The sequence below is a fragment of the Budorcas taxicolor genome, chromosome 19 (genome assembly GCF_023091745.1).
Source record: "Budorcas taxicolor isolate Tak-1 chromosome 19, Takin1.1, whole genome shotgun sequence".
Lineage (NCBI taxonomy): Eukaryota > Metazoa > Chordata > Mammalia > Artiodactyla > Bovidae > Budorcas > Budorcas taxicolor.
Genome location: NC_068928.1, coordinates 56,144,342 through 56,169,032, shown reverse-complemented (window position 1 = coordinate 56,169,032; position 24,691 = coordinate 56,144,342). Strand labels below are relative to the sequence as shown.

Below are 24,691 nucleotides of genomic sequence, written 5' to 3'. Positions count from 1 at the left end.
TGCAAAAACAAGTGCATTACGTTGTGTGTGACACAGACTTGAGATCATATATGTCCTCCAAGGAACTGGGCCCAGAAGAAGGCATCCGCTCTTCCATTCCTTCCTGTAGTTTCTCCTGTGTTGGAGGCCTCAGGATGAAGAAAACCAGAGGCTGTGCAGGGAAGGGCGAAATTAGAGCCAGGCCGGAGCATCACAGCAGCAGGTTTCCAGGGACTAGGGGACTAATTCTTGAAGCGGGGAGCCACGCTGCCTCGAGAACCACAGTCGCCACTGACCACTGTCATTGCCTGAGAAAAATGCCTTTTTGTTCTGTTTGAGGGTCTTTTGCTCCTGGAACATTGGAGAGCATGGGGGCTGCTGGCTTTCCTGGGGCTTCCCCCCGGAACTCCTCAGAGGCCTGTTGACCCAGAGGACAGCACCGAGCATGCCCAGGAGCAGGGGCACCTTCAGGAAGACCAGGAGCAGGAAGTGGACGCTGCCCAGTAGGGGCCTGTGGGGGACACGTGGACAGGAAGTGAGATGCCCCCCAGGCCCCCTCCTCCCAGCTCCCCCGGTGCCTGGGTTCCAATAACCTACACGAGGGCCAGCCTGGGATCCCAGGATACAACTGCCTTCACCCCCCAGACTCTCCTTCTTCATGTCTCCCTGTTCTGACCCTTGCTGCTCTCCTGGGCAGGAAAGGACCAGTGTCCTCATCAGAAGGAGAAGAGCTTAGAACATAGACACACACAAAGGGGAAACCACGAGATGCACAGCAAGGAAGATGGCCATCTACACAGCTAAGGAGGGAGCCCTTGGGAGAAAGGAGATAGATACACTGACACCTTGACTGCAGACCCTGGCCTCCAGAGTTGTGAAAAATGAACGTTGTCTAAGCCGCCTGGCCTGTGTTACTTTGCCATGCCAGCCAAGCTAATACAAGAATCATCCCTTATTCTTCACTCTTCACAGAAATTTGTCAAATGAAGTCATTTATCAATTAATGACTTAATTCTGTTTGGAACATTAATTATGTAATGTAAGTACCTGGAAGGCAGACAGCTGGATATTTGAATAATCCTCATATCCCCTCATATTTCTAAAACAGGGATGGGCAGGCTTCCCTGGTGCTCCAGTGGTAAAGAATCCACTGCCAATGCAGGAAATATTAGAAAGCCCATGCACAGCCATGAAGACCGAGAATATCCCCCCAAAAATAAAATAAATAAAAAATTTTTTAAAAAAAGGGGTGGGCAGGAGTGGGTACCCAGTGCTTATTTATTGGATGAATAAGTGCATCAGCCATCTCATGAAGATCAAAAGCCCTAATTGGTACTTACAGGTGTCCTTCCAGGACAACTGGTGCTGTGAACATGTTGGCATTGGAGATGGGGCGGGTGGAGATCGACGCTGCTGTTGCAAGACATACAGACCAGGTTACACAGCACTCTATCTGTCCACCCACCTGCAGCCCCAAAAGTGCCTCTGAGTCTGGGGGATCTGGGTTTGGGAAGCATGGGCCTCCCTTCCTGAGTGTCTGGAGCAGTGCCAAGGGAGGGGCCGACAGCCTGGACTGCTCATATCTCCTTGGCCTCCAGGAGACTCAGAGCCTCAGAGGCAGTGGGGCTGGCACAGGTCCAGAGGTTAGAGGGGCCCAGGGTCGCCTCAGGCCAAGGGCAGCTGGAGGGAGCGGAATTCAAATGCTCCAGCTGCTTGTGATGGGGCCACGGCCAGTGCCTCCCCCATCTACTTATCCATGAGGACAGGAGTAAAATGGGGACTAGCAGGCAGCTGACACAGCCAAGATCTGCAACTTCAAAGGCCAGGACCAGCCCTGAGCAAAATCCCGAGGCTCAGGAAGAGCCTGCACTTGGAGGACGTTATTAAGCTCCGGCGATGGGGAGAGTCCCTCTCAGGAGTGTTGTCAGGGTTGACTGAGATGAACCTGGTCTGCTTTGCAAGTATAATGAGCCTCACAGGTTCAGGGTGTATGTGTAGGGAGCTATTGACTGTGTGCCCACTCCTCTCTACCAGAGATGCCCCGTGAGCTGGTGTTGCCCGGTCCGAGGGTCAGCAGAAGCAGAGCTCAACAGACAAAATCAGTCAAACCAAGGTGCCTCTGTTAACATGCCCAGGAGTGCTTGCCTTCTAGATGGATTGAGGAAGAGTGTCATTCAATGCAAAGGTATAAATGGCTCATGATGGGGTTTCATGCATCAGAAATGCAGCCTTCTGACTGTGGAGCCCTGTCCAGACCCTAACATTAAGCACAGCATCCCTCTTTGGGCTGGGACTTCTGCCTGAGATGTGATATGGAACATGCGGTGGGAACGGCAGCTCTGAAGATCCAACCCTGAATTCCAGAAAGAGCAGGAACACCCCCAGGGGAGCAGGGATCCCAGGAAAGCACTGGCAGGAATCGGGGTCTCCTGGTCCCACAGAGGAGGGCCCCTTGGCCCACAGACTGACACGGGGACCACCACCTTCATCCTCTTGGGAGCAGACTCGGACACTGACTGTGTGCAGGGAAACAGGGTGTTGGGAAAGCCTGATCCTGCCCAGAGGCAGTCCTGGAGCCAGGAGGGCGTCAAGGGGAAGCCCAGCTGCTCCCAGCCCAGGTGGTCAGCGGGGGTTTCATGAGCCCTCAGGAGTGACTCCCCCACCCCTGGGACATTCCCTCTGAGGGACAGCTGGGTCCCTGGACAGAGCAGGCCCTGAAGAGACACGTCCACACACACACATACTCTTACCTGGGTCAATGATCACGTCAACATCATCCCCCAGGTCAGGTCCAGGTCTCTCAATCCCACACCAGTAAGTGTCTGAATCGTCTACCCTGAGTTTCTCCATGGTCACGGTGAACGAGCGGTCTTTCTGATTGTCCTTGATGGACACGCGGCCCTGCTTCACCTCCTTCTCTGATCCACGGATTGTTTTAACAACGAAGTGGCAGCTGCTCCAGTCAGCCCCCCGGCACCACCACTTCACGTAGGGCTCCCACCCAGGGTCGTATCGACACCACACAGTCAGTGAGCCCTGCTCCACACCTCTCACTGCTCTGGGACCCAAGATGGCAGATGAGCCTGGAAACACAAATCCATGTACATGTCACCTCCCATCCTGGGGGCAGGGCCACAGCCTCCTGCATTGTGAACAGTTCAACCAGACCCAAGGGCCTCCTGAGCTGAGTAACAGTCAAGGAAGAGATACACCTTCCACAAGATGGACCTTTTGCCCTTCAAAATTCTAGTCAAAGCCACCAGGAAAATCCCATAAAAGCACAACTGCAGATCTCGAAGAAACCCAAACACTGACACAGAGCAAGAGCAGTTTCCTGTAATTATCCCCTCTTCCCCTGTCTGCGGCCAGTGAGTCTTTCCATTCCAGTCATGTCCATTTGCAGCCATCCCTGTGTTACTCTGCTCTGATGGGGAGGAAAGACCAGAGGACCCATTTTCACAGAAGATGACTCTGCACTGACGACCTCAGGAGGTCCAGCTGAAACGCCCCCTTAACATGTCTTTGGGGAGGCTGTTCCTACTGGTTATGATGTAGTAAACCGGTAAACTGTAGTAAACTGGGTATGGTGTAGTAAATGTACCGGCAGGGGCCTCCTTGAAGCTGACCAAAACAGTGGTTGCTACTGGGGCTCCATGTGCTATGGACTCCATACAGGACACATCCCATTATGTTCACTGAATTGTAAATTCCACTCCCAAATTCCTGGGAGAAGTGCTTTTGTAGGACAAAAGCAAGGACAGGTTAGGTATGAAACAGAGCAACACCTATAAATGTCTTCAGGTGTCTTGTAAGGTTTTTATTAAATCTAATGGAAATGATTCAATCAGTAGATCAACACTGAGTAAACTGAAAAAGCTATTTCTCTCTTCTCTGCAACCATCTGCTCCAGGTCAGTGATCACTTGCTCATTATTTTCAGTCTGGGTCTGTCTAATCAAAGGTATGGTTTTTCCACTAGTCATGTATGGATGTGAGAGTTGGAGTATAAAGAAAGCTCAGTGATGAACAATTGATACTTTTGAACTATGTTGTTGAAGAAGACTCTTGAGAGTCCCTTGGACAGCAAGGAGATCCAACCATTCCATCCTAAAAGAAGTCAGTCCAGAATATTCATTGTAAGGACTGATGCTGAAGCTGAAACTCCAATACTTTGGCCACCTGATGTGAGGAACTGACTCATTGGAAAAGACCTGATGCTGGAAAATATGCTGGGAGGAGAATGGGATGACAGAGGAATAGATGGTTGAATGGCATCACCAACTCAATGGACACGAGTTTGAGTAAACTCCAGGAGTTGGTGATGGACAGGAAGGCCTGCCGTGCTGCAGTCCATGTGGTCACAAAGAATCAGACATGACTGAGTGACTGAACTGAACTGAACTGAAACTTGCATAAAGGCACTCGGAGCACTGGAAATAACTTAAATCAAACATCCATTAAAAACTATTTAAATTTGCTGAAGTCAGCACAAACCCAGAGCCTCCCAGTGGCTCAGGGGTAAAGAATCTGTCTGCAATTCAGGAACCGCAGGAGACAAGTTCCATTCCTGGGTCAAGAACATCCCCTGGAGGAGGGCTTGGAAACCCACTCCAAAAGAGTTGGACACGACTTAGCAACTTAGCGTGCATGCATGCAAATGTAAACCCATTCACAGAAACTCTGAGCACTTCTTTAGAGTCAACAAACATTCAGCGTGATTGGTCAGCACGAGTTTGAGTTGGAACTAGAAGCATGTGCATCATGATATAACAACTTCAAACAACACGTTTTTTTAAAGCACATAGAGAACATTTACAAAAATTGACCATTAAAGAGACCTGCAAAATAGGCTATGAGAAGCCTGTGCACCAACAGAAAGATCCGGATCACCCTGATGACCCAGTACAGCCAGAAATAAGGCTTTAAAAAACTCTTCAGGAGTGGATTCCTTCATTAACCCCATTTTCCTTCATTCATCTGTGTCTGTAGAATGGCTGAGGTTGAAAAACACTGTCCTATGTGGGGACACTTTGGTTTGGTTTGGTTTCTTGTTTCCCAGCACCTAACATAGAAGCTGTGAGGTGTTAATAGTAAACATGATATTTGATTAACAAATAAGCGTCTGGATGAACGAATGGACCCTGCCGTGTTCCCCGCCATGTTCCCCCAGGGCAAACCCTCAGGATCTCCTGTCTCAGTCACTCCAGGGTCTGAAGCCCCGCCCCACTCACCTGGGATGATGAGAAGGAACAGAGCCGGGAGCAGACACGTGGTCTTGCCTCCCATCCTCGGACCTAACGAGCTCTCAGTCCCTTCAAGGACCTGAAGCCAAGATCAGAAGTGGATGTGCCAGATCTCCCTCAAGCCTCAAGTGAAGTCTCCTGAATCTCCTTTGCACTTGTCTCTGGTCCACTTCCCACTGTCAGCACCTACTTCTGCATTTTACAGATTAGGAGAAAGGGGTGTCACTCATTCAGAGGATGAATTGCATCAAGTGATGAGAGTTGTGTCTAGACCTCTGTGCCTTGGGGAAAACAAGTGGTCTGGGTCCAGGCGGGTTGCCCACGAGGAGGCAAGACATCGCTGCTGGGGGGAGGGGGCAGACCTGGTGGTGAGTGAGGAGAGAGGACCCCAGAGAAGGGGTTGAATGCAGGAATGGACTCAACTGGGTCTGCACTTGGGGAGAAGACGGAGCTCAGGGCTCAGGTCCAGCCTCGCTGCAGAAACAGCCCCATCCTCCCCTCCCTGCAGGCAGCACCTGCACCTGCATCTCAGACCACCTTCCTGCCCTGAGCCTGACCCCTGCCCCTCCCTGGGGTCAGCTTTATTAGAGGTCCTGAGTCACTGCAGAGCAGAGGCTGCCCTGGGGCAGGATCAGAAAGGAGAAGCCCCTTTTCCTTTCACATATTCTGTCCAGAGGCTTCCTCTCCCACGTCTGCACACACCCCGGCTCCTGGCTGCTGGTCACCGCCCTGCACAGGCGCTGCTTATCTTCCGTCTCCTGGGTGACCCTCCCCACTGCCCTCGGGGCCCTGTGTCCCCTGCTCCCTCTCCCCCTCCTCTCTGGACTGATTCTTGGTCTCTCCTTTTCTCTGTCATATTTTAGGAGGCAAGTTTCTCTGAGCTTCTGACCCCTTCTTTCTCACTCTGTCCTGGCCAGTTCTGTTTATTTCATGTAATGTGTGGCTTTGTGGCTTCTGTGCTGCTAAGAGCTACCCAGAGGTGAACAGGCCCAGCTCCCCAGGCTTGGCAAATGTGCTGAGTGCCCCCATGCTATGTGTGTGTATGTGTGTGTGTGTGTGTGTTTAAGCCCCTGGTCGAAAGACTCCCCCTCGGTCACCATGAGATTCCACCGCCAGGATCTGTGCCTTGAGGTCTACTCCCAGGCACGCCCTCTGATCGCGATGAAAGGAACTCATTTTCTTATTTTCAGCAGGGGAGCCGCTGTCTTCTAACGGGTGTTCAGACCTCTTCTGCCCACTCTGAGGGTTCAAGCACCTGGGCAGGCAGTGAGGAGCTTAAGTGCACTGGTCTCAGGGACTCAGTTTCCTTCCAGGAAATGTGTGTCCTGAATCACTAGTTGTGGCTGAGGATTTAACCCTGGCTGAAATTCCACTTCTCTTAAATGTAGGTCTCAGCCATTTCTCCAAAGAAGACAGCCCAATGTTCTACGTAGGCACATGAGAAGATGCTCAGCATCACCAATTAGTAGAGAAATGCAACTCAGTGAGATATCACCTCACACTGGTCAAAATGGCCATCATTAGAGAAGTCTAGATTTAACCAACACTGGCTAGAGGGCGGAGAAAAGGGAACACTCCTACCATGTTAGTGAGAATATAAGTTGGTGCAGCGACTATGGAAATTGTGTGGAGGTTCCTCAGAAAACTAAAAATAGAATTATGATATGATCCAGCACTCCTACATCTGGGAATATACATGGACAAATCTCTAGCTCAAAAAGATGCATGTACCCCTATGCTCATAGCAGCACTGTTCACAATAGCTGAGACATAGAAACAAGCTAAATGTCCATGAACAGATGAATGCATGAGGAAAAGGTGGTGTGTATATGTGTACACATACATACACACACTGGAATATTGCTGCTGCTACTGCTGCTAAGTAACTTCTGTCGTGTCCGACTCTGTGCAACCCCATAGACGGCAGCCCACCAGGCTCCCCCGTCCCTGGGATTCTCCAGGCAAGAACACTGGAGTGGGTTGCCATTTCCTTCTCCAGTGCATGAAAGTGAAAAGTGAAAGTGAAGTCACTCAGTCGTGTCCGACTCTTTGCGACCCCATGGACTGCAGCCTACCAGGCTCCTCTGCCCATGGGATTTTCCAGGCAAGAGTACTGGAGTGGGGTGCCATCGCCTTCTCCACACTGGAATACTACTAAGCCATAAAATTAGACATCAGTTACAGGAGAAAAATTTTTAAAACTCCAACATATGGAGGCTGAACAACATGCTGCTGAATAACCAACAAATCACAGAAGAAATCAAAAAAGAAACCAAATATGTATAAAAATGAATGAAAATGAAAACACAACAACCCAAAACCTGTGGGACACTGTAAAAGCAGTGCTAAGGGGAAGGTTCATAGCAATACAGGCATACCTCAAGAAACAAGAAAAAAGTCAAATAAATAACCTAACTCTACTCCTAAAGCAACTAGAAAAGGAAGAAATAAAGAACCCCAGGGTTAGCAGAAGGAAAGAAATCTTAAAAATTAAGGCAGAAATAGATGCAAAAGAAACAAAAGAGACCATAGCAAAAATCAACAAAGCCAAAAGCTGGTTATTTGAGAGGATAAATAAAATTGACAAACCATTAGATAGACTCATCAAGAAACGAAGGGAGAAAAATCAAATCAATAAAATTAGAAATGAAAATGGAGAGATCACAACAGACAACACAGAAATACAAAGGATCATAAGAGACTACTATCAGCAATTATATGCCAATAAAATAGACAACTTGGAAGAAATGGACAAATTCTCAGAAAAGTATACCTTTCCAAAACGGAACCAGGAAGAAATAGAAAATCTTAACAGACCCATCACAAGCATGGAAAATGAAACTGTAATCAGAAATCTTCCAGCAAACAAAAGCCCAGGTCCAGATGGCTTCACAGCTGAATTCTACCAAAAATTTAGAGAAGAGCTAACACCTATCCTACTCAAACTCTTCCAGAAAATTGCAGAGGAAGGTAAACTTCCAAACTCATTCTATGAGGCCACCATCACCCTAACACCAAAGCCAGACAAAGATGCCACACAAAAAAAGAAAACTACAGGCCAATATCACTGATGAACATAGATGGAAAAATCCTCAACAAAATTCTAGCAAACAGAATCCAACAACACATTAAAAAGATCATACATCATGACCAAGTGGGCTTTATCCCAGGAATGCAAGGATTCTTCAATATCCACAAATCAATCAATGTAATACACCACATTAACAAACTGAAAAATAAAAGCCATATGATTATCTCAATAGATGCAGAGAAAGTTTTTGACAAAATTCAACATCCATTTATGATAAAACCCTGCAGAAAGCAGGACTAGAAGGAACATACCTCAACGTAATAAAAGCTATATATGACAAACCCACAGCAAACATTATCCTCAATGGTGAAAAACTGAAAGCATTTCCTCTACAGTCAGGAAGAAGACAAGGGTGCCCACTCTCACCACTACTATTCAACATAGTTTTGGAAGTTTTGGCCACAGCAATCAGAGCAGAAAAAGAAATAAAAGGAATCCAAATTGGAAAAGAAGAAGTAAAACTCTCACTATTTGCAGATGACATGATCCTCTACATGGAAAACCCTAAAGACTCCACCAGAAAATTACTAGAGCTAATCAATGCATATAAGTAAAGTTGAAGGATATAAAATCAACACACAGAAATCCCTTGCATTCCTATTCACTAAGAATGAGAAAATAGAAAAAGAAATTAAGGAAACAATTCTATTCACCATGAATGAAAAGAATGCAATAGTTAGGAATATATCTACCTAAAGAAAAAAAAGACCTATATATAGAAAACTATAAAACACTGGTGAAGGAAATCAAAGAGGACACTAATACATGGAGAAATATACCATGTTCATGGATCAGAAGAATCAATATAGTGAAAATGAGTATACTACCCAAAGCAATCTATAGATTCAATGCAATCCCTATCAAGCTACCAACGGTATTTTTCACAGAGCTGGGACAAATAATTTCACAATTTGTATGGAAATACAAAAACCCTCAAATAGCCAAAGCAATCTTGAGAAAGAAGAATGGAACTGGAGGAATTAACCTTCCTGACTTCAGGCTATACTACAAAGCCACAGTCATCAAGACAGTATGGTACTGGCACAAAGACAGAAATATAGATCAATGGAACAAAATAGAACGCCCAGAGATAAATCCACACACCTATGGACACCTTATCTTTTACAAAGGAGGCAAGAGTATATAATGGAGAAAAGACAATCTCTTTAACAAGTGGTGCGTGGAAAACTGGTCAACCACTTGTTAAAGAATGAAACTAGAACACCCTCTAACACCATACACAAAAATAAACTCAAAATGGATTAAAGATCTAAATGTAAGACCAGAAACTATAAAACTCCTAGAGGAGAACATAGGCAAAACATTCTCTGACATAATTCACAGCAGGATCCTCTATGACCCACCTCCCAGAATATTGGAAATAAAATAAAAAATAAACAAATGGGATCTAATTAAAATTAAAAGTTTCTGCACAACAAAGGAAACTATAAGCAAGGTGAAAAACAGCCTTCAGAATGGGAGAAAATAATAGCAAATGAAGCAACTGACAAAGAATTAATCTCAAAAGTATACAAGCAACTCCTGCAGCTCAATTCCAGAAAAATAAACGACCCAATCAAAAAATGGGCCAAAGAACTAAACAGACATTTCTACAAAGAAGACAAACAGATGGCTGACAAACACATGAAAAGATGCTCAACGTCACCCATTATCAGAGAAATGCAAATCAAAACCACAATGAGGTACCATTTCACGCCAGTCAGAATGGCTGCTATCCAAAAGTCTACAAGCAATAAATGCTGGAGAGGGTGTGGAGAAAATGGAACCCTCTTACACTGTTGATGGGAATGCAAACTAGTACAGCCATTATAGAGAACAGTGTGAAGATTCCTTAAAAAACTGGAAATAGAACTGCCATACCCAGCAATCCCACAGCTGGGCATACACTCTGAGGAAACCAGAACTGAAAGACACGTGTACCCCAATGTTCATCACAGCACTGTTTTAGCCAGGACATGGAAGCAACCTAGATGTCCATCAGCAGACGAATGGATAAGAAAGCTGTGGTACATATACACAATGGATTATTACTCAGCCATTAAAAAGAATACATTTGAATCAGTTCTAATGAGGTGGATGAAACCGGAGCCCTTATACAGAGTGAAGTAAGCCAGAAAGAGAAAACACCAATACAGTATAATAACACATATATATGGAATTTAGAAAGATGGTAATGATAACCCTGTATACGAGACAGCATAAGAGACACAGATGTATAGAATAATCTTTTGGACTCTGTGGGAGAGGGCGAGGGTGGGATGATTTGGGAGAATGGCATTGAAACATGTATATTATCATATGTGAAAAAAAATGAATAATGCCATTTTCTGGAGAAGGAAATGGCAACCCACTCTAGTATTCTTGTCTGGAGAGTCCTATGGACAGAACAACCTCATGGGCTACAGTCCATGGGGTCACAAGGGTCAGATACAACTGAGCAACTAACACAATGCCATTTTCATCAACATGGGTGCAACTAGAGATTACCCTACTAAGAGCAGTAACTCAGAAAGTCAAAGACAAACACCATATGATATCACTTATATGTGGAATCGCAAATATGGCATAAATGAACATATCCACCAGACAGAAACAGACTCACAGACGTAGAGAACAGACTTGTCATTGCCACGGGGGAGGGAGGGAAGGAAAAGGCTCAGAGTCTGGGATTAGCAGACATAAGCTGTTACATGTGGATGGACAAGCAGCAAGATCCTACTATAAGCCACAGGGGACTGTCTGCAATATCCTGTGATAAATCACAATGGAAACGAATATTTTTAAAAAGAACGTCTCCATACGTATAACTGAGTCACTCTGCTGCACAGGAGAGGTCAGCACAACACTGTCAACCAACTCCTTTAATTAGAGAAACAAAATGGAGACAGCCATTATAGAAACTGGGTCCTGACCTGATCTATACACGATTGTTTCTTCCGATAAAGAAACCAAGGTTCCCTTTAAATGCTAAGCAGAAGGTATATAGATGTTCACCAAAGGCATGGGCCAGAATGTCAGGGCAACACTCCTCATAACAGTCAAAACGTGACATGACTCAGACACCCACCACCAGAAAGGATCGGGACTTCCCTGGTGGCTCAGTGGGTAAGAATCCACCTACTCATGCAGGGGACATCAGTTTGACCCTTGGTCCAGGAAGGTTCCGCATGCTGTGGAACAAGCAAATCTGTGTGCCAGAGCTACTGAGGCCTAGGGCCTGAGACTCATAGCTGCCAAAGCCCCTGCCCCTGGAGACCCCGCCCCTGGAGGCCCCACCCCTGGAGACCCCCACTCCTAGTGAAAAGGAAAAGCTAAAATTTTACATCACCTCCTTCTCCTTCTGCCTCTGTAACTCAGTTTTCCTCTTGCAAAATCTAGATCACTTAGGTCATGTTGTCTCAGAAAGTGGGGACTTGCAATACTAGGAACTGGAGTTTATCTCACTCACCCTTGTCCTGCTCTTTGCAATCACCCAGCCCCTGCAAACCTGCTTCATTGTGCATGCCCAGGCCAGGCTTCTCCTTCCCCATTTTGACTACTGTTCCCGCACATGCAAAACCCCTTAGTTTAAACCTGCCTATTAACAGCTAGTGTTGCCCACTACAGTCTGTCTATAAAAACTCTGTAATCCCTTTGTTCAGGGCTCAGACCTTGGACTGTTAACTCCTCTGGGCCCGCCATCATAATCAACCTGATTCTGCAACTCTCTGAGTGTGGTGCTTGTTTTCCCGAGCACTGGTTTCTGCAACATTTCTGGAGGCCCCAGCAAGATTCCAACCACGCTGGCCCCTTGAGCCACCAGACTGGTGGCTCTGCCAGGCTGGAGTGAAGGAACCCAAAGATGAACGAGGAGGTGTACCACCTGGTGGTATCCCGGGTTCTCTTTTGGACCAGTGTTCCAACACTCCGGATGGCCAAGCCGCAATGGGACTTTGGAGTGACAGACCAACTCACCAGGAATGGTCACAGGATAAGACAAGGCTCCAGGACTGGTCCCCAGGCAGGAACCTACCCCAGGGGGTAGAAGAGGAGACTGATCACCTCCCTGGGCTCCCAGGAAGGGAGCATTAGATAGGGAGAACTGGGGACTCCAGAGGAAGGGAGGCACTATGATAGCCTCTGAATGATTGTGAGTGTGTGATTGCTGATTGTGACCAACCTAGCTTGAGAAACATATATACAGGTCAGGAAGCAACAGTTAGAACTGGACATGGAACAACAGATTGGTTCCAAATAGGAAAAGGAGTACATCAAGCCTGTATATTGTCATCCTGCTTATTTAACTTATATGCAGAGTACATCATGAGAAATACTGGGCTGGAAGAAGCACAAGCTGGAATCAAGATTGCTGGGAGAAATATCAATAACTTCAGATATGCAGATGATACCACCTTTATGGCAGAAAGCGAAGAGGAACTAAAAAGCCTCTTGATGAAAGTGAAAGAGGAGAGTGAAAAAGTTGGCTTAAAGCTCAACATTCAGAAAACGAAGATCATGGCATCTGGTCCCATCACTTCATGGGAAACAGATGCGGAAACAGTGGAAAAAGTGTCAGACTTTATTTTTGGGGGTCCAAAATCACTGCAGATGGTGATTGCAGCTATGAAATTAAAAGATGCTTACTCCTTGGAAGGAATGTTATGACCAACATAGATAGCATATTAAAAAGCAGAGACATTACTTTGTCAACAAAGGTCCGTCTAGTCAAGGCTATGGTTTTTCCAGTGGTCATATATGGATGTGAGAGTTGGACTATAAAGAAAGCTCAGCACAGAAGAATTGATGCTTTTGAACTGTGGTGTTGGAGAAGACTCTTGAGAGTCCCTTGGACTGCAAGGAGATCCAACCAGTCCATCCTAAGGAGATCAGTCCTGGGTGTTCATTGGAAGGACTGATGCTGAAGGTGAAACTCCAATACTTTGGCCACCTCATGCAAAGAGCTGACTCATTTGAAAAGACCCTGATGCTGGGCAAGATTGAGGGCAAGAGGAGAAGGGGACAACAGAGGATGAGATGGTTTGATGGCATCACCAACTCAATGGACATGGGTTTGGGTGGACTCCAGGAGTTGCTGATGGACAGGGAGGCCTGGCGTGCTGCGGTTCATGGGGTCACAAAGAGTCGGACACGCCTGAGCAACTGAACTGAATTGAACTATCTCACTGTAGTGGGAAGCCTCATTCTTATTAAAAGTCTCTTATGATCGATTCTCCCTACTAACTAAACTGCTCCATAGTATAGCTGACCGCGCCCACCCCCACCCCCCCGCCACTTTACAATAGGCTCAGTTGCTATAGCTGTGACAACCCAAAGATGGGGAGAAAACCTTTTGCTAGTGTTCAGTTATCCGTTATGTGCAGGTTGCTTTGCAGCCTTTTGGGGTCCCTTGCCGTAACAGATGGTGCTGCCCCCGTCGAGGCCTTTTCTTTCTTTGTGGGACAGATGCTTACTTATGTCTACCTGTCAGTTAGATGGGTATCTTCACCTTAGCCTTCCTCACTCCCCAGATGAATATTGTCCCTAACAACCAGACTCTCACAGTACCTCTGGCAGCACATATGTGGTCAAAGAGGCATCCAGTTTATACCCCTACTAGTTGGTCTGGGAATCACAGCTGGGATAGGTATGGGAATAGGAGGAATTGCTTCATCAACCACCTTTTACCATATACTATCCAAAGACTTCACCGACAACACTGAGAGAGTGGCCAAATCTTTAGTGGCCTTACAAGACCAACTCGACTCCCTGGCTGAGGTGGTTTTACAGAATAGGAGAGGGCTAGACCTACTGACGGCTGAAAAGGGAGGACTCTGCCTCTTCTTGAATGAAAAATGCTGCTTTTATATAAACCAATCAGGAATAGTCAGGGACATGGCCCAACAGCTAAGGGAACAAATCATAAGATGGAGAGAAAAACTAGCTAATTCCTGGGGTAATTGGAGCAATATCTGGAGCTGGGCATCGTGGCTTCTCCCTTTAACAAGTCCTCTCTTCATGCTCGTTGCAGCGCTCTTGTTTGGCCCTTGTATTCTCAATGTTATTACCCAGTTCATAACCTCTTGGATTGAATCCATAAAGTTACAAATGGTAAAAGCTCAGTAAAGGCCCCTAAATGATGGGGAGCTCTGAATGTCCTACCGAAACATGAGATGATGCTTTCTACAATGAGTGATAGAAGCATCAACGGGGAGAATGAAGAGGAAAGGTTAAAATTTTACATCACCCCCTTCTTCTGCCTCTGTAATTCAGTTTGCCCCTTGCAAAATCTAGATCAAGTAGGTCATGTTGTCTCAGAAAGTGGGGACTTGCAATACGAGGAACTGGAGTTTATCTCACTCACCCTTGTTCTGCTCTTTGCAATTGCCCAGCCCTTGCGAACCTGCTTCATCATGCATGTCCAGGCCAGGCTTCTGCCTCCCCATTTTGACCACTGTTCCCGCACATGCAAAACCCCTTAGTTTAAACCAGCCTATTAACAGCTAGTGTTGCCCACTACAGTCTGTCTATAAAAACTCTGTAATCCCTTTGTTTGGGGCTCAGAGCGTGGAGTGTTAACTCCTCTGGGCCCGCCGGCGTAATAAACCTGAGCTCTCCAACTCTCCGAGTGTGGTGCTGGGTTTCTCAAGTACTGGTTTCTGCAACACTAGAGCCCCCGCTCTGCAACAAGAGAAGCCACCACAGGGAGAAGACTGCCCCCACAACTAGAGAGAAGCCCCTGCTCACAGCCATGAGAGAAAGCCTAAAGTGCAGCATTGAAGACCCAGCCAAGCCAAAGAATAAACAGATAAATCTTTTTAAAAAATAAAAGAAGAAGCATGAGGGCGGCTGGGCAGGGAAGCCAGGGTGTGTTTCTCCTCATGCTGTCTCTGTCTGACCCTGGAGGCTGACCCAAGCTGACAGGGAAGACAAAAGCCTCAGCTTTCCAACCACAGGACCAGGAAGCGGGGGGAAGGGGTCAGGGAGTTGAAGAAGAGGAAGCAGCTCCAGAAAGGGACCCTGGGCAGTCAGCTCACCCTCCAAGCTGTGCGAGCTGGCGGAACCCTGAGACAGTACCCCAGACAGAACTGGGGAAAGGCCACCCCCTGTGTCATGGAGTAGTTGCTGGGTGGCACACATGGGCCAGGTCCAAAAGCACATCAAAGCCTCTGAAAGCTGAACTCCGTTGGAACAGCAGTCCTGGGAAGCCTTCAGCACATGAAGCTTTTGACGACCAGATGTTAAAGAAGTGGAATCCACAGTTGAAGACCCTGGAGGAAAGCGATGCAATTGTGCTGTATGTTTGTGGTGGGGTTTGCAAGAAATGACGCCTGCTTTAAAAATTCGTCAAAGTATACATCACAAAAGAGTGAGTCTTACGCTATGCAAAATTTGAAAAATAATTAAAAAAAGAAAACAGTTTTCAACTGGGCACTTTCAATGTACACAGCTTATTTTATCACAATTATAGCACAATAGGGTCTTCCCAGGTGACTAGGTGGTAAGACTCACATGTCAGTGCAGGACACGCAATTCCCATGCCTGGGTCAGGAAGACCCCCTGGAGAAAGAAAGGGCAACCCACTCCAGTATTCTGTACATGGGACTCGCCAGGCAAGAATACTTACCACCTAGTCACCTGGGATGGCCACCCACTCCAGTATTCCTGCCTGGAGAATCCCATGGACGGCGGAGCCTGGCGGGCTGCAGTCCACGGGGTCACAGAGAGTCGGGCATGAGTTAGTGACTGAACAGTAACTCAGCTCAATAATACCAGTGAGAACTGAAGGGAAGGAGGGGGAGCTGGTGCTCCCTGCAGTCCTGCCCACCCCCACCCTTTCATGAGTTCTTGGCTGCAGGAGAAGCACCTGGACTCACAGGAAACCCGCCCCCCCCCCCCGCCCCCCCGCCCCCAGCCCTCTTCCCAGAAGAACCCTCAGCCCTCGGACATAAACTCACACAGAAGCGGCTCAGCCTCCTCCTCCTCACGGCTCCCTCCCCAGAACTGGCTCACCACCCCTCTCCTGCTCCTGCAGACTTGCCACTGCACCTCCAAGCCCCCTTCCCCTGCAAGGCCCTCGGAGGGTGACAGAAGGCAGAAAGAAGACTGGGGGGTGGTACGGCTATGTCTTTGGAAGGCTAGTCCAGAGGAAGAAGCCTTAGCCGCAAAGAGATCAGTCTGAGGACTGGAGTCACAAGGACTTTCAAGGAATTTCATTCTGAGCATATCTGAGCACCGAATGGGGCGGGTAACTCTGCAGAAGTGCACTGGCTTTGAAAATCAAGAACCCAGTCGAGATGGGGTGGAGATGTGTGTGTGACGGCTGGCCCTGCGTGTGGAGGGGCCACTGGAGAGAGCGCTGGGGATGCTGCTTAGAGACGAGGGCAACAAGGACAGAGTCTGGGAGACACCGGGGTCTCGAGAGTGAGAAGAGGGACTTGGCCAGTAGAGAGGAGACTTCCCTGGTGGCTCAGCAGTTAAGAACCCACCTTCCAGTACAGGAGACATGGGTTTAATCCCTGACCCAGGAAGATCCTATGTGCTGCAGAGCAGCTGAGCCCATGCACCTCAACTACTGGGCCTGAGCCCTGAGCACTACATTCTTCTGGATCACAGACCAACGTCTCCATCACTTGTCTCCCTGGCTCCGCAGCGCCCTCCTCCCAGCCCCGCCACACACATCATGCTGTTCAACTGGCCACCTCCTCAGACCCTCACACACACTTGCAGGGAGATCTTGGGCAACTGGGATGCTCTGTGTCTCCCCAGCCACGGAGGACATGTAATCACACCCATCACACACTCTAAAGGGCAGCAATTCATGAAATTGGGAAGTGAGAGCAGAGAAACATAAGGGAAGTAAATGAGAGAAACTAAAAACTAATGATTTGGACACATAGAGGGCGGTTTGCCTGTGGGCTCAGGTCAAGTCTCTGGAGAGCAGCTGGCATTGATTATCCACAGGGCGGGGACCTGGGGTTAGGACATGTGGCTGCTCCCAGTCCTCCAGGTGAGAGGGACTGGGCTTTGGGAACTGGGACCTGCCAGGCTGGGCTGGGACACAGAGAGGGTCTGTGCTGGGGTAAAGAGCAGGGCCTATTCATTCATCCATGCACTTATTTTTTTAAAGAAAGGTTAATACATTTGTATTCTCTGACAGATTCTAAGTTAGGTGTTGGTGGAAAAAATGAAAATGAGTAACATGAAGGAGATCTGTTTTCTAGGGTACCATTTCTCAATGCTGGCAAATAGATGGGTAAGAAGACAGAAGGGTGGGTGGACAGATAGGTAGATAGACAGAGGCATACGTGCATGCGTGTGTGCATGAATGTGTGAATCTCTGAGCTTTATTTTTAATATTTATTTATTTATCTGGCTGCATCGGGTCTTAGCTGCAGCACAAAGGCTTTTCACTACATCATCAGGGTCTTCCATCGTGGCATAGGGGCTCCGGGGCACGCAGGCTCTGTGGTTGTGGCTCACGGGCTTAGTTGCCCCTCTGCATGTGAGATCTTAGTCCCCACCAGGAATCGAACTCTCATCCCCTGCATTGACAGGTGGATTCTTAACCACTGGACCACCAGGGAAGTCTGAGGCTCTTTTAAAGAGCACAGATGCTCAGACCCGCGTAGTCAAGGTAAGGCTCAGCATCTGGGTCATTTCAAAGCCTCCACAGCTGGTCTGGACTTGGAGCCAGAGCTGAGAACCCTTCCTCTAAAAAGAGCCTGGAGGGCAGGGAGGAAGACAGGCAGCAAAACCAGGGTGGGGCAGGGTCTTGGGGTGTCCCTCAACCCCGCACGTCAGCTGCCTGAGTTTCTGCTCCAAAGACTAGCCAAAGACCAGCCCGTAGTCCAGAGGGGCAAGTGTGACAGACGAGACAGGAGGAAGAAGCCTGGCAGCCCCTGGAAGAGATCCAGTCAGCTTTGGAACCAGAGAGCCCTTAGAAGAGATGCTATCTGAGCCAAGCCTGGGGGGATGGTGTCAGGGTCTGATCCTTCAATCGGAGAAGAGAGGACATTCCAGGTGTGGGAAACAGCTTGTGCAGAGATGTGGAGACACAAAAGAGCACGGTGTTTAGTGTGGGAGTGTGGGGTGTGTCTCATTCATCAGAGCGTGTGTGTGAGTGTCATGTGTCGGGGAGGCAGAGCTCCAGGAAGTCAACAGAACGATCTCCCCAGCTCTGGGCTTTGGGACTGAGCCTGTGGACTGCGGGCTGGAGGGGTAGGCGGTGTTGCCTGAGAGCGAAGGGTGGGAGAGTTTCTGAAATGAGGGTGTGGCTAGTGGTCCGCGGGATGAGGAGTCTGCAGATGCTTCTGTATTGGGCAATTAGGACCCCAGAGCAGAGCTTGATGAGACGCGACAGCAAAGGTGCCATTGCAGGGAGTAGGAAACAGGCAGGACGTGGGATCTGAGCAGTCTGGGGGCAGAGGGCAGAGGCTCCTGGTCAGTCCCTGAGGAAGGTGCCGAAGCCTGGAGCAGCGCCCAGGCCCACCCTCGGCTGCAGGAAGGAGGAGATGGGGGTTGGATTCCTGTTTTCCAGGCTGCTTCTGCATCTGTGGTGTCGGTGAGCAGCCCCAAAGATGGTCTGATGACCATCGAGTGTCACTATGACCCAGGGTGGGCGAGCTACTTGAAGTGGGGGTGCCACGGAGAGAACTGGGGCTCCTGCCAGATCCTCATGAAGACTCATGAAGACTCATGAAGGCTCAGAGAAACCAGTGTGGAAGGGCCGAGTGTCCATCTGGGACGATCATAGGGGGCGCACGCCCACCATGACTGTGCAAGGGCTTGGGAGGGGTGACACCGACCCCACTGGTGCGACACCAGAGAACTGAGCCTGACCTGGGGCACCAAGCCTACACGGCAACCCACTCAGGTAGGAGCTACCCTCCTGTCCCCCCGAGGCCCTGGTACTGACCCGTGGGGGTGCAGAGCTCTTCCTCTATCTGCCTGAGGGGTGGGGGGGCCCCTGAAACTCACCTGAAACTACATGTGTGCCTATGGTTTTGCATGCCTGTGTGTGCACACACGTGCATGGAAGGCGGTGTGTAGATTTTTCTGGAAAGCCTGAAAGAAAGCGTGAACCTGGCATCTCTGCACATCTCCATCTGTTGTCATTGGGGGAGCAGATTCAGCTCAGACAGGCTTGTCCCGGGAAGGCAGGGGCTCTTTACCAGGTCATCAGGCATCGTGTCCACCCTCAGAGTAGCCCCAGCCTGACCGGGGGCCTTGTCATTGTGCGGGTGAGGGCCAGAAAGCCATAATCCTGGGTGTCTCAGCTGACCAAGTGAGCCCCACCCCCGCCTTCTCTGGCAACACGAGCGCGGGGAGGATGAGGGACTCTGAACTAGGACAAGGAAAGGCAGGACCCACCGTAACCTAGGAGCCTCCACCGGCCTCCTCTGGCTGCCTCCGAGCCCTAGAGGAGATTCTCAACTCAGCCATACGTGCCCTCCTTCAAACAGAGGCCTGGAAAGAGAGTCAGACTCAGCTCCCACCCCCAGCTCCTCCTCTAGAACCTTCACACCGAGGTCTTGTCTCCACTTTCAGCACCAGGGAAACCCCTCCACAGCATCCACATAGACACACAGATACTAGGTAGGTAATATCTCTGTTATTCTTTTTTTTTTTAATGGCCAGTTTCTTTTTTGTTAATATGTATTTATTTGGCTGTGCCAGGTCTTTGACTGTGTGGATCACAACAAACTCTGGAAAATTCTTAAAGAGATGGGAATACTTGACCATCTGACCTGCCTCCTAAGAAATCTGTATGCAGGTCAGGAAGCAACAGTTAGAACTGGACATGGAACAATAGACTGGTTCCAAATCAGGAAAGGAGTACATCAAGCCTGTATATTGTCACCCTGCTTATTTAACTTATATGCAGAGTACAGCATGAGAAACACTGGGCTGGAAGAAGCACAAGCTGGAATCAAGCTGCCAGGAGAAATATCAATAACCTTAGATATGCAGATGATACCACCTTTATGGCAGAAAGCAAAGAAGAACTAAAGAGCCTCTTGATGAAAGTGAAAGAGAAGAGTGAAAAAGTTGGCTTAAAGCTCAACATTCAGAAAACTAAGATCATGGCACCTGGTCCCATTCTTTCATGGCAAATAGATGGGGAAACAGTGGCAGACTTTATTTTGAGGGCTCCAAAATTACTGCAGATGGTGATTTCAGCCAGGAAATTAAAAGACGTTTGCTCCTTGGAAGAAAAGTTATGACCAACCTAGACAGCATATTAAAAAGCTGAGACATTATTTTGCCAACAAAGGTCCGTCTAGTCAAGGCTATGGTTTTTCCATTAGTGATGTATGGATGTGAAATTTGAACTATAAAGTTGCTGCTGCTGCTGCTAAATCGCTTCAGTCGTGTCCGACTCTGTGCGACCCCATAGACAGCAGCCCACGAGGCTCCCCCGTCCCTGGGATTTTCCAGGCAAGAACACTGGAGTGGGTTGCCATTTCCTTCTCCAATGCATGAAAGTGAAAAGCAAAAGTGAAGTTGCTCAGTCGTGTCCGACTCTTCATGACCCCATGGACTGCGGCCTACCAGGATCCTCCATCCGTGAGATTTTCCAGGCAAGAGTACTGGAGTAGGGTGCCATTGCTTTCTCCTAAAGAAAGCTGAGTGCCAAAGAATTGATACTTTTGAACTGTGGTGTTGGAGAAGACTCTTGAGAGTCCCTTGGACTGCAAGGAGATCCAATCAGTCCATCCTAAAGGAGATCAGTCCTGGGTGTTCATTGGAAGCACAGATGTTGAAGCTGAAACTCCAATATTTTGGCCACCTGATGTGAAGAACTGACTCATTGGAACAGACCCTGATGCTGGGAAAGTTTGAAGGCAGGAAAAGGGGATGAGAGAGGATGAGGTGGTTGGATGGCATCACTGACTCAATGGACATGAGTTTGAGTAAACTCTGGGAGTTGGCGGTGGACAGGGAGGCCTGGAGTGGTGCAGTCCATGGGGTCAGGAAGAGTTGGACACGGCTGAGCGACTGAACTGAACTAAACTGGGCCCATCTTAGGTGCGGCATGCAGGATCTTCAATCTTTGTTTCCTCATGCAAACTCTTAGTTGCAGCATGTGAGATCTAGTTCCCTGACCAGGGCTCAAACCCAGGCGGCTGCATTGGGAGCTTGGAGTCTTAGTCAGTGGACCACCAGGGAAGTCCCTATCTGTGATTCTTAAGCCCACTTAGAAAGCAGAGAAAAGTCTTTTCAATTTTGGTAATATATGCAAATGTGGTATATAGAATAGAGAAGTAGGCTGGTTGTAGAATGTTCCAGAAATTAGCTGAAAAAGAGCAGCCAAGCTGGGGTGGATGTGTGGAAGAGGAGTTGGCACTGGGAGAATCAGAGGCTGAGACCCTCCAAGCCCGACAGTCCTCACGGGCGGGGTGGTGACACAGGAAGCCACTGGAAGTGGAAGGACTCCAGGGAGATGAAGAGGCCACTGGTGCTCGGTCGGGTCCAAGAGAGGGATCTTGGGGTCACATGGCTTCAGGGCAGGAGGCCCAGAGCCCGCTGCAGCCAAGGCCGAGACTCAGAGAAAGCTATCTTGGCCTGATTTAAAACCCCAAGGAAGGACTTCCCTGGTGGTTATGGTTAAGAGTCAGCCTTCCCATGAAAAGAATGCAGGTTCCGTCCCTGGTCGGGGAACCAAGATCCCACGTGCTGCGGGGCAGCTAAGCCCCCACGCCTCAACCTGAGACCTGCATGCTGCAACTGCAACCTGATGCAGCCAAAGAGAAAAAGGAAAACAACCCCAAGGGGTGGGAACTTGGTTCTAACACACTCAGCTATGTCAACAGGACTCTGCGATGACTTGGAATATTTGTAAAATGCCCACCTGGCCCGCCACCCTCAAATCCCTCACACGGTGGTAAATGGATTCTCTGTAAATAAAGGAAGGTTATGCTTTGAATAAAAATCAAAAAGCTGCAGGAGAAGGCCAGGGTGGCTGATCGGTGGTGCTCAGAGAGAGAGGTTCTTAATGCCCGGGAGCAGTGGGCGGGGGTGGAGAAGGCCAAGGGGAGCCGCCTGGGTCACCTTGGGAGCCACGCTCTGTTCTGTGTGTTCAGCAGGAAAAGCAACACCCTCCCTGTCAACAACATTCACAACTGGACCTGTGACCACAGACATGGCTGAATCCATGACGACAGACGTGACTGAGCCTGTGACAGCAGACACCCTGGCCAGCCCGGCTTCCTCGCCTCCAGCCCCCGAGAGTGTCAGCAGCAGCCCACCCACGGCCCTGAGCAGCGTCCCCACCAGGCAAGCAGAGACAGCCTCCTGCAGACTTTCCCCACGGCTGCCCAGTGGTTGCTTCCCTGGGGCACTCAGTCAAGGACCCCCGTGTGGAGCCTCTGATGTCTCCTATGCAGAGAGAAGAAACAGTCGTCTGTCCTGGGCTTCCCCCTCCCCGTTTATGCCTCTGAGGACTGACAGAGCTGCCCGCTCCCTGCAAGGAACCAGAACAAACCTCTCCAGCTGGGCTGCAGGAGGCAAGGCTGTGGTCTCCCTCTGACCTGCCCCCGCAAACCCAGAGAAGCAAAAGGAGGCGTAGTGGGGTTCAACCTCGAGTGTGCCAGAAGGCAAGCACTCTGTGAGTTTCCTGTGGCTGCTGTAACATCGTCACAAAATTGGTGGCTTCAATTAAGTTCAGTTCAGTTCAGTCGCTCAGTTGTGTCCGACTCTTTGTGACCCCATGGACTGCAGCACACCAGGCCTCCCTGTCCATCACCAACTCCCAGAGTTTACTCAAGCTCATGTCCATTGGTGGCTTAAAGTATCACAATTTTATTATCTCCTAGCTCTGGAGACCAGAAATCTGAAATAAGTCTCACTGGGCTACAATCAAGGAGCTGGCAGGACTGAGTTCCTTCAGGGGCTCTGGGGTAGCATCCACCTCCTTGCCTTTTCCAGCTTCTAGAGGCCACTGCAGGGTTGCCAAGGGGCTCAGTGGTAAAGAATCCGCCTGCCTATGCAGGAGACACAGATTCAATCCCTGGGTCGAGAAGTTTGCCTAGAGGAAGAAATGGGCAACCCACTCCAGTATTCTTGACTGAAGAATCCTGTGGACAGAGGAGCCTGGCGGGCTACGGTCTATGGGGTCGCAAAGAGCCAGGCGCAACAAGGAGACTAAACAACAAGAGGCCTCTGCATTCCTTGGCTCTGGGCCCCCTCGGGCTTCAAAGCCAGCTGTAGCACGTCAAGTCTTCCCTACATTGTGTTGCTTCCCTTTCAAAATCAGTGGATCACCAATGTTAAACCTGTCTGCATGACGAAGCCCCCCTTGCTGTGTAACATAACACATTCGCAGGTTCTGGGGGTCAGAAGTCTTTTGTGTGTGTGTGCGTGCTGAGTCGTGTCCCAGTCTCTGTGGCCCCATGGACTGTAGCCCGCCAGGGTCCTCTGTCCTTGGGATTTCCCAGGCAAGAATACTGGAGTGGGTAGCCACTTCCTGACCCAGGGAATCTTCCTGACCCAGTGATGGAGCCCTAGTCTGCTACACTGGAAGGTGGATTGTTTACCACTGAGCCACCTGGGAAGGGGAGAGTCCTTTATCTGCTCGGGACAGTCACAGGCGTACGCTCTGGTCCTTCTCTCCCCAGGTGTTAGGACGTTCCGGGAGGGAGTGGGGAGCTAGGGTCCCTGCTTTCTCACATTCACCACATGGAAGAGAGGCGTGACAGCAGCCTGAAGCCCACCCCCTTCAGAGGTCAGCTCTCCCATCAAAGGGCAGCGTCTCCCCCTCAAGCCGTCCCAGTTTCCTCCCAGCACAGCCTGGTGCCCTCCGGCTCCCACGGTCAAGGTTCAGTTTCTCCCTGGGTCCTTCCTCCCAGAATCGCCCTCCCTCATCTTCCTCCCCTGCTGCGGTCCAGCTTCCTTTCTCGAGGATCCTGTTGCTTGGAGCCTGGGCCCCTGGCTCTCATTTGTTCAGTAATGAGTCTGAATGGAACCAGGTTATGGGAGATGCTTCAAGGCCGTCTTCCGTCTTGCTCACTGCTGTGGGGGAACTGTCCCTTGCAGCCACAGGACGCAGGACTTCAGGAGAAGCTGGAGAAGCCGGGAGCAGTGGGCAGGGGGTGGAGGGCAGGGAGGGCGGGGCAGCCTCTGTGCTGGGACTGGTGAGAAGAGCGCAGTGGGTGCAGGGCTATTTTAAGGCTGGCATCGCAGCGTGCCCACTCTCTCTCTCAGGAAAGCAAGTAGTGACCACATGACTCACCACGCTCAGGGCAGATGGAGGCAGAGACCAAGGCTGGCATGCCCCGGGTGGGGAGGGGGTGTTGCGGGGAGAGGGGGGTCCTGGCACAGCTTGTCGGGGAGAGGATCAGACTCTCTTCTGTACCGGGAGGGGCTATCCAGGGAGCAGA

At 49.3% G+C, this 24,691-nt stretch overlaps 2 protein-coding genes across 2 annotated transcripts in view; both read right to left on the bottom strand.

The window, feature by feature from the left end:
• Nucleotides 1-213: 213 nt before the first annotated feature.
• Nucleotides 214-5,264, bottom strand: LOC128065476 (CMRF35-like molecule 5). Its single transcript, XM_052658649.1, has 4 exons — nucleotides 5,210-5,264; nucleotides 2,724-3,062; nucleotides 1,320-1,392; nucleotides 214-490 (listed from the first exon to the last, which is right to left on the bottom strand). The coding sequence occupies exons 1-4, from the start codon at nucleotides 5,262-5,264 to the stop codon at nucleotides 214-216; spliced, it is 744 nt and encodes a 247-aa protein (XP_052514609.1).
• Nucleotides 5,265-6,283: 1,019 nt separating this feature from the next.
• The window catches only part of LOC128065474 (CMRF35-like molecule 2), a 32,312-nt gene continuing 13,904 nt past the window's right edge, over nucleotides 6,284-24,691 (bottom strand). Inside the window, exon 6 of the mRNA XM_052658648.1 lies at nucleotides 6,284-6,476. Coding sequence (XP_052514608.1) covers nucleotides 6,284-6,476 — 193 coding nt within the window. The remainder of the gene's footprint in view (nucleotides 6,477-24,691) is intronic.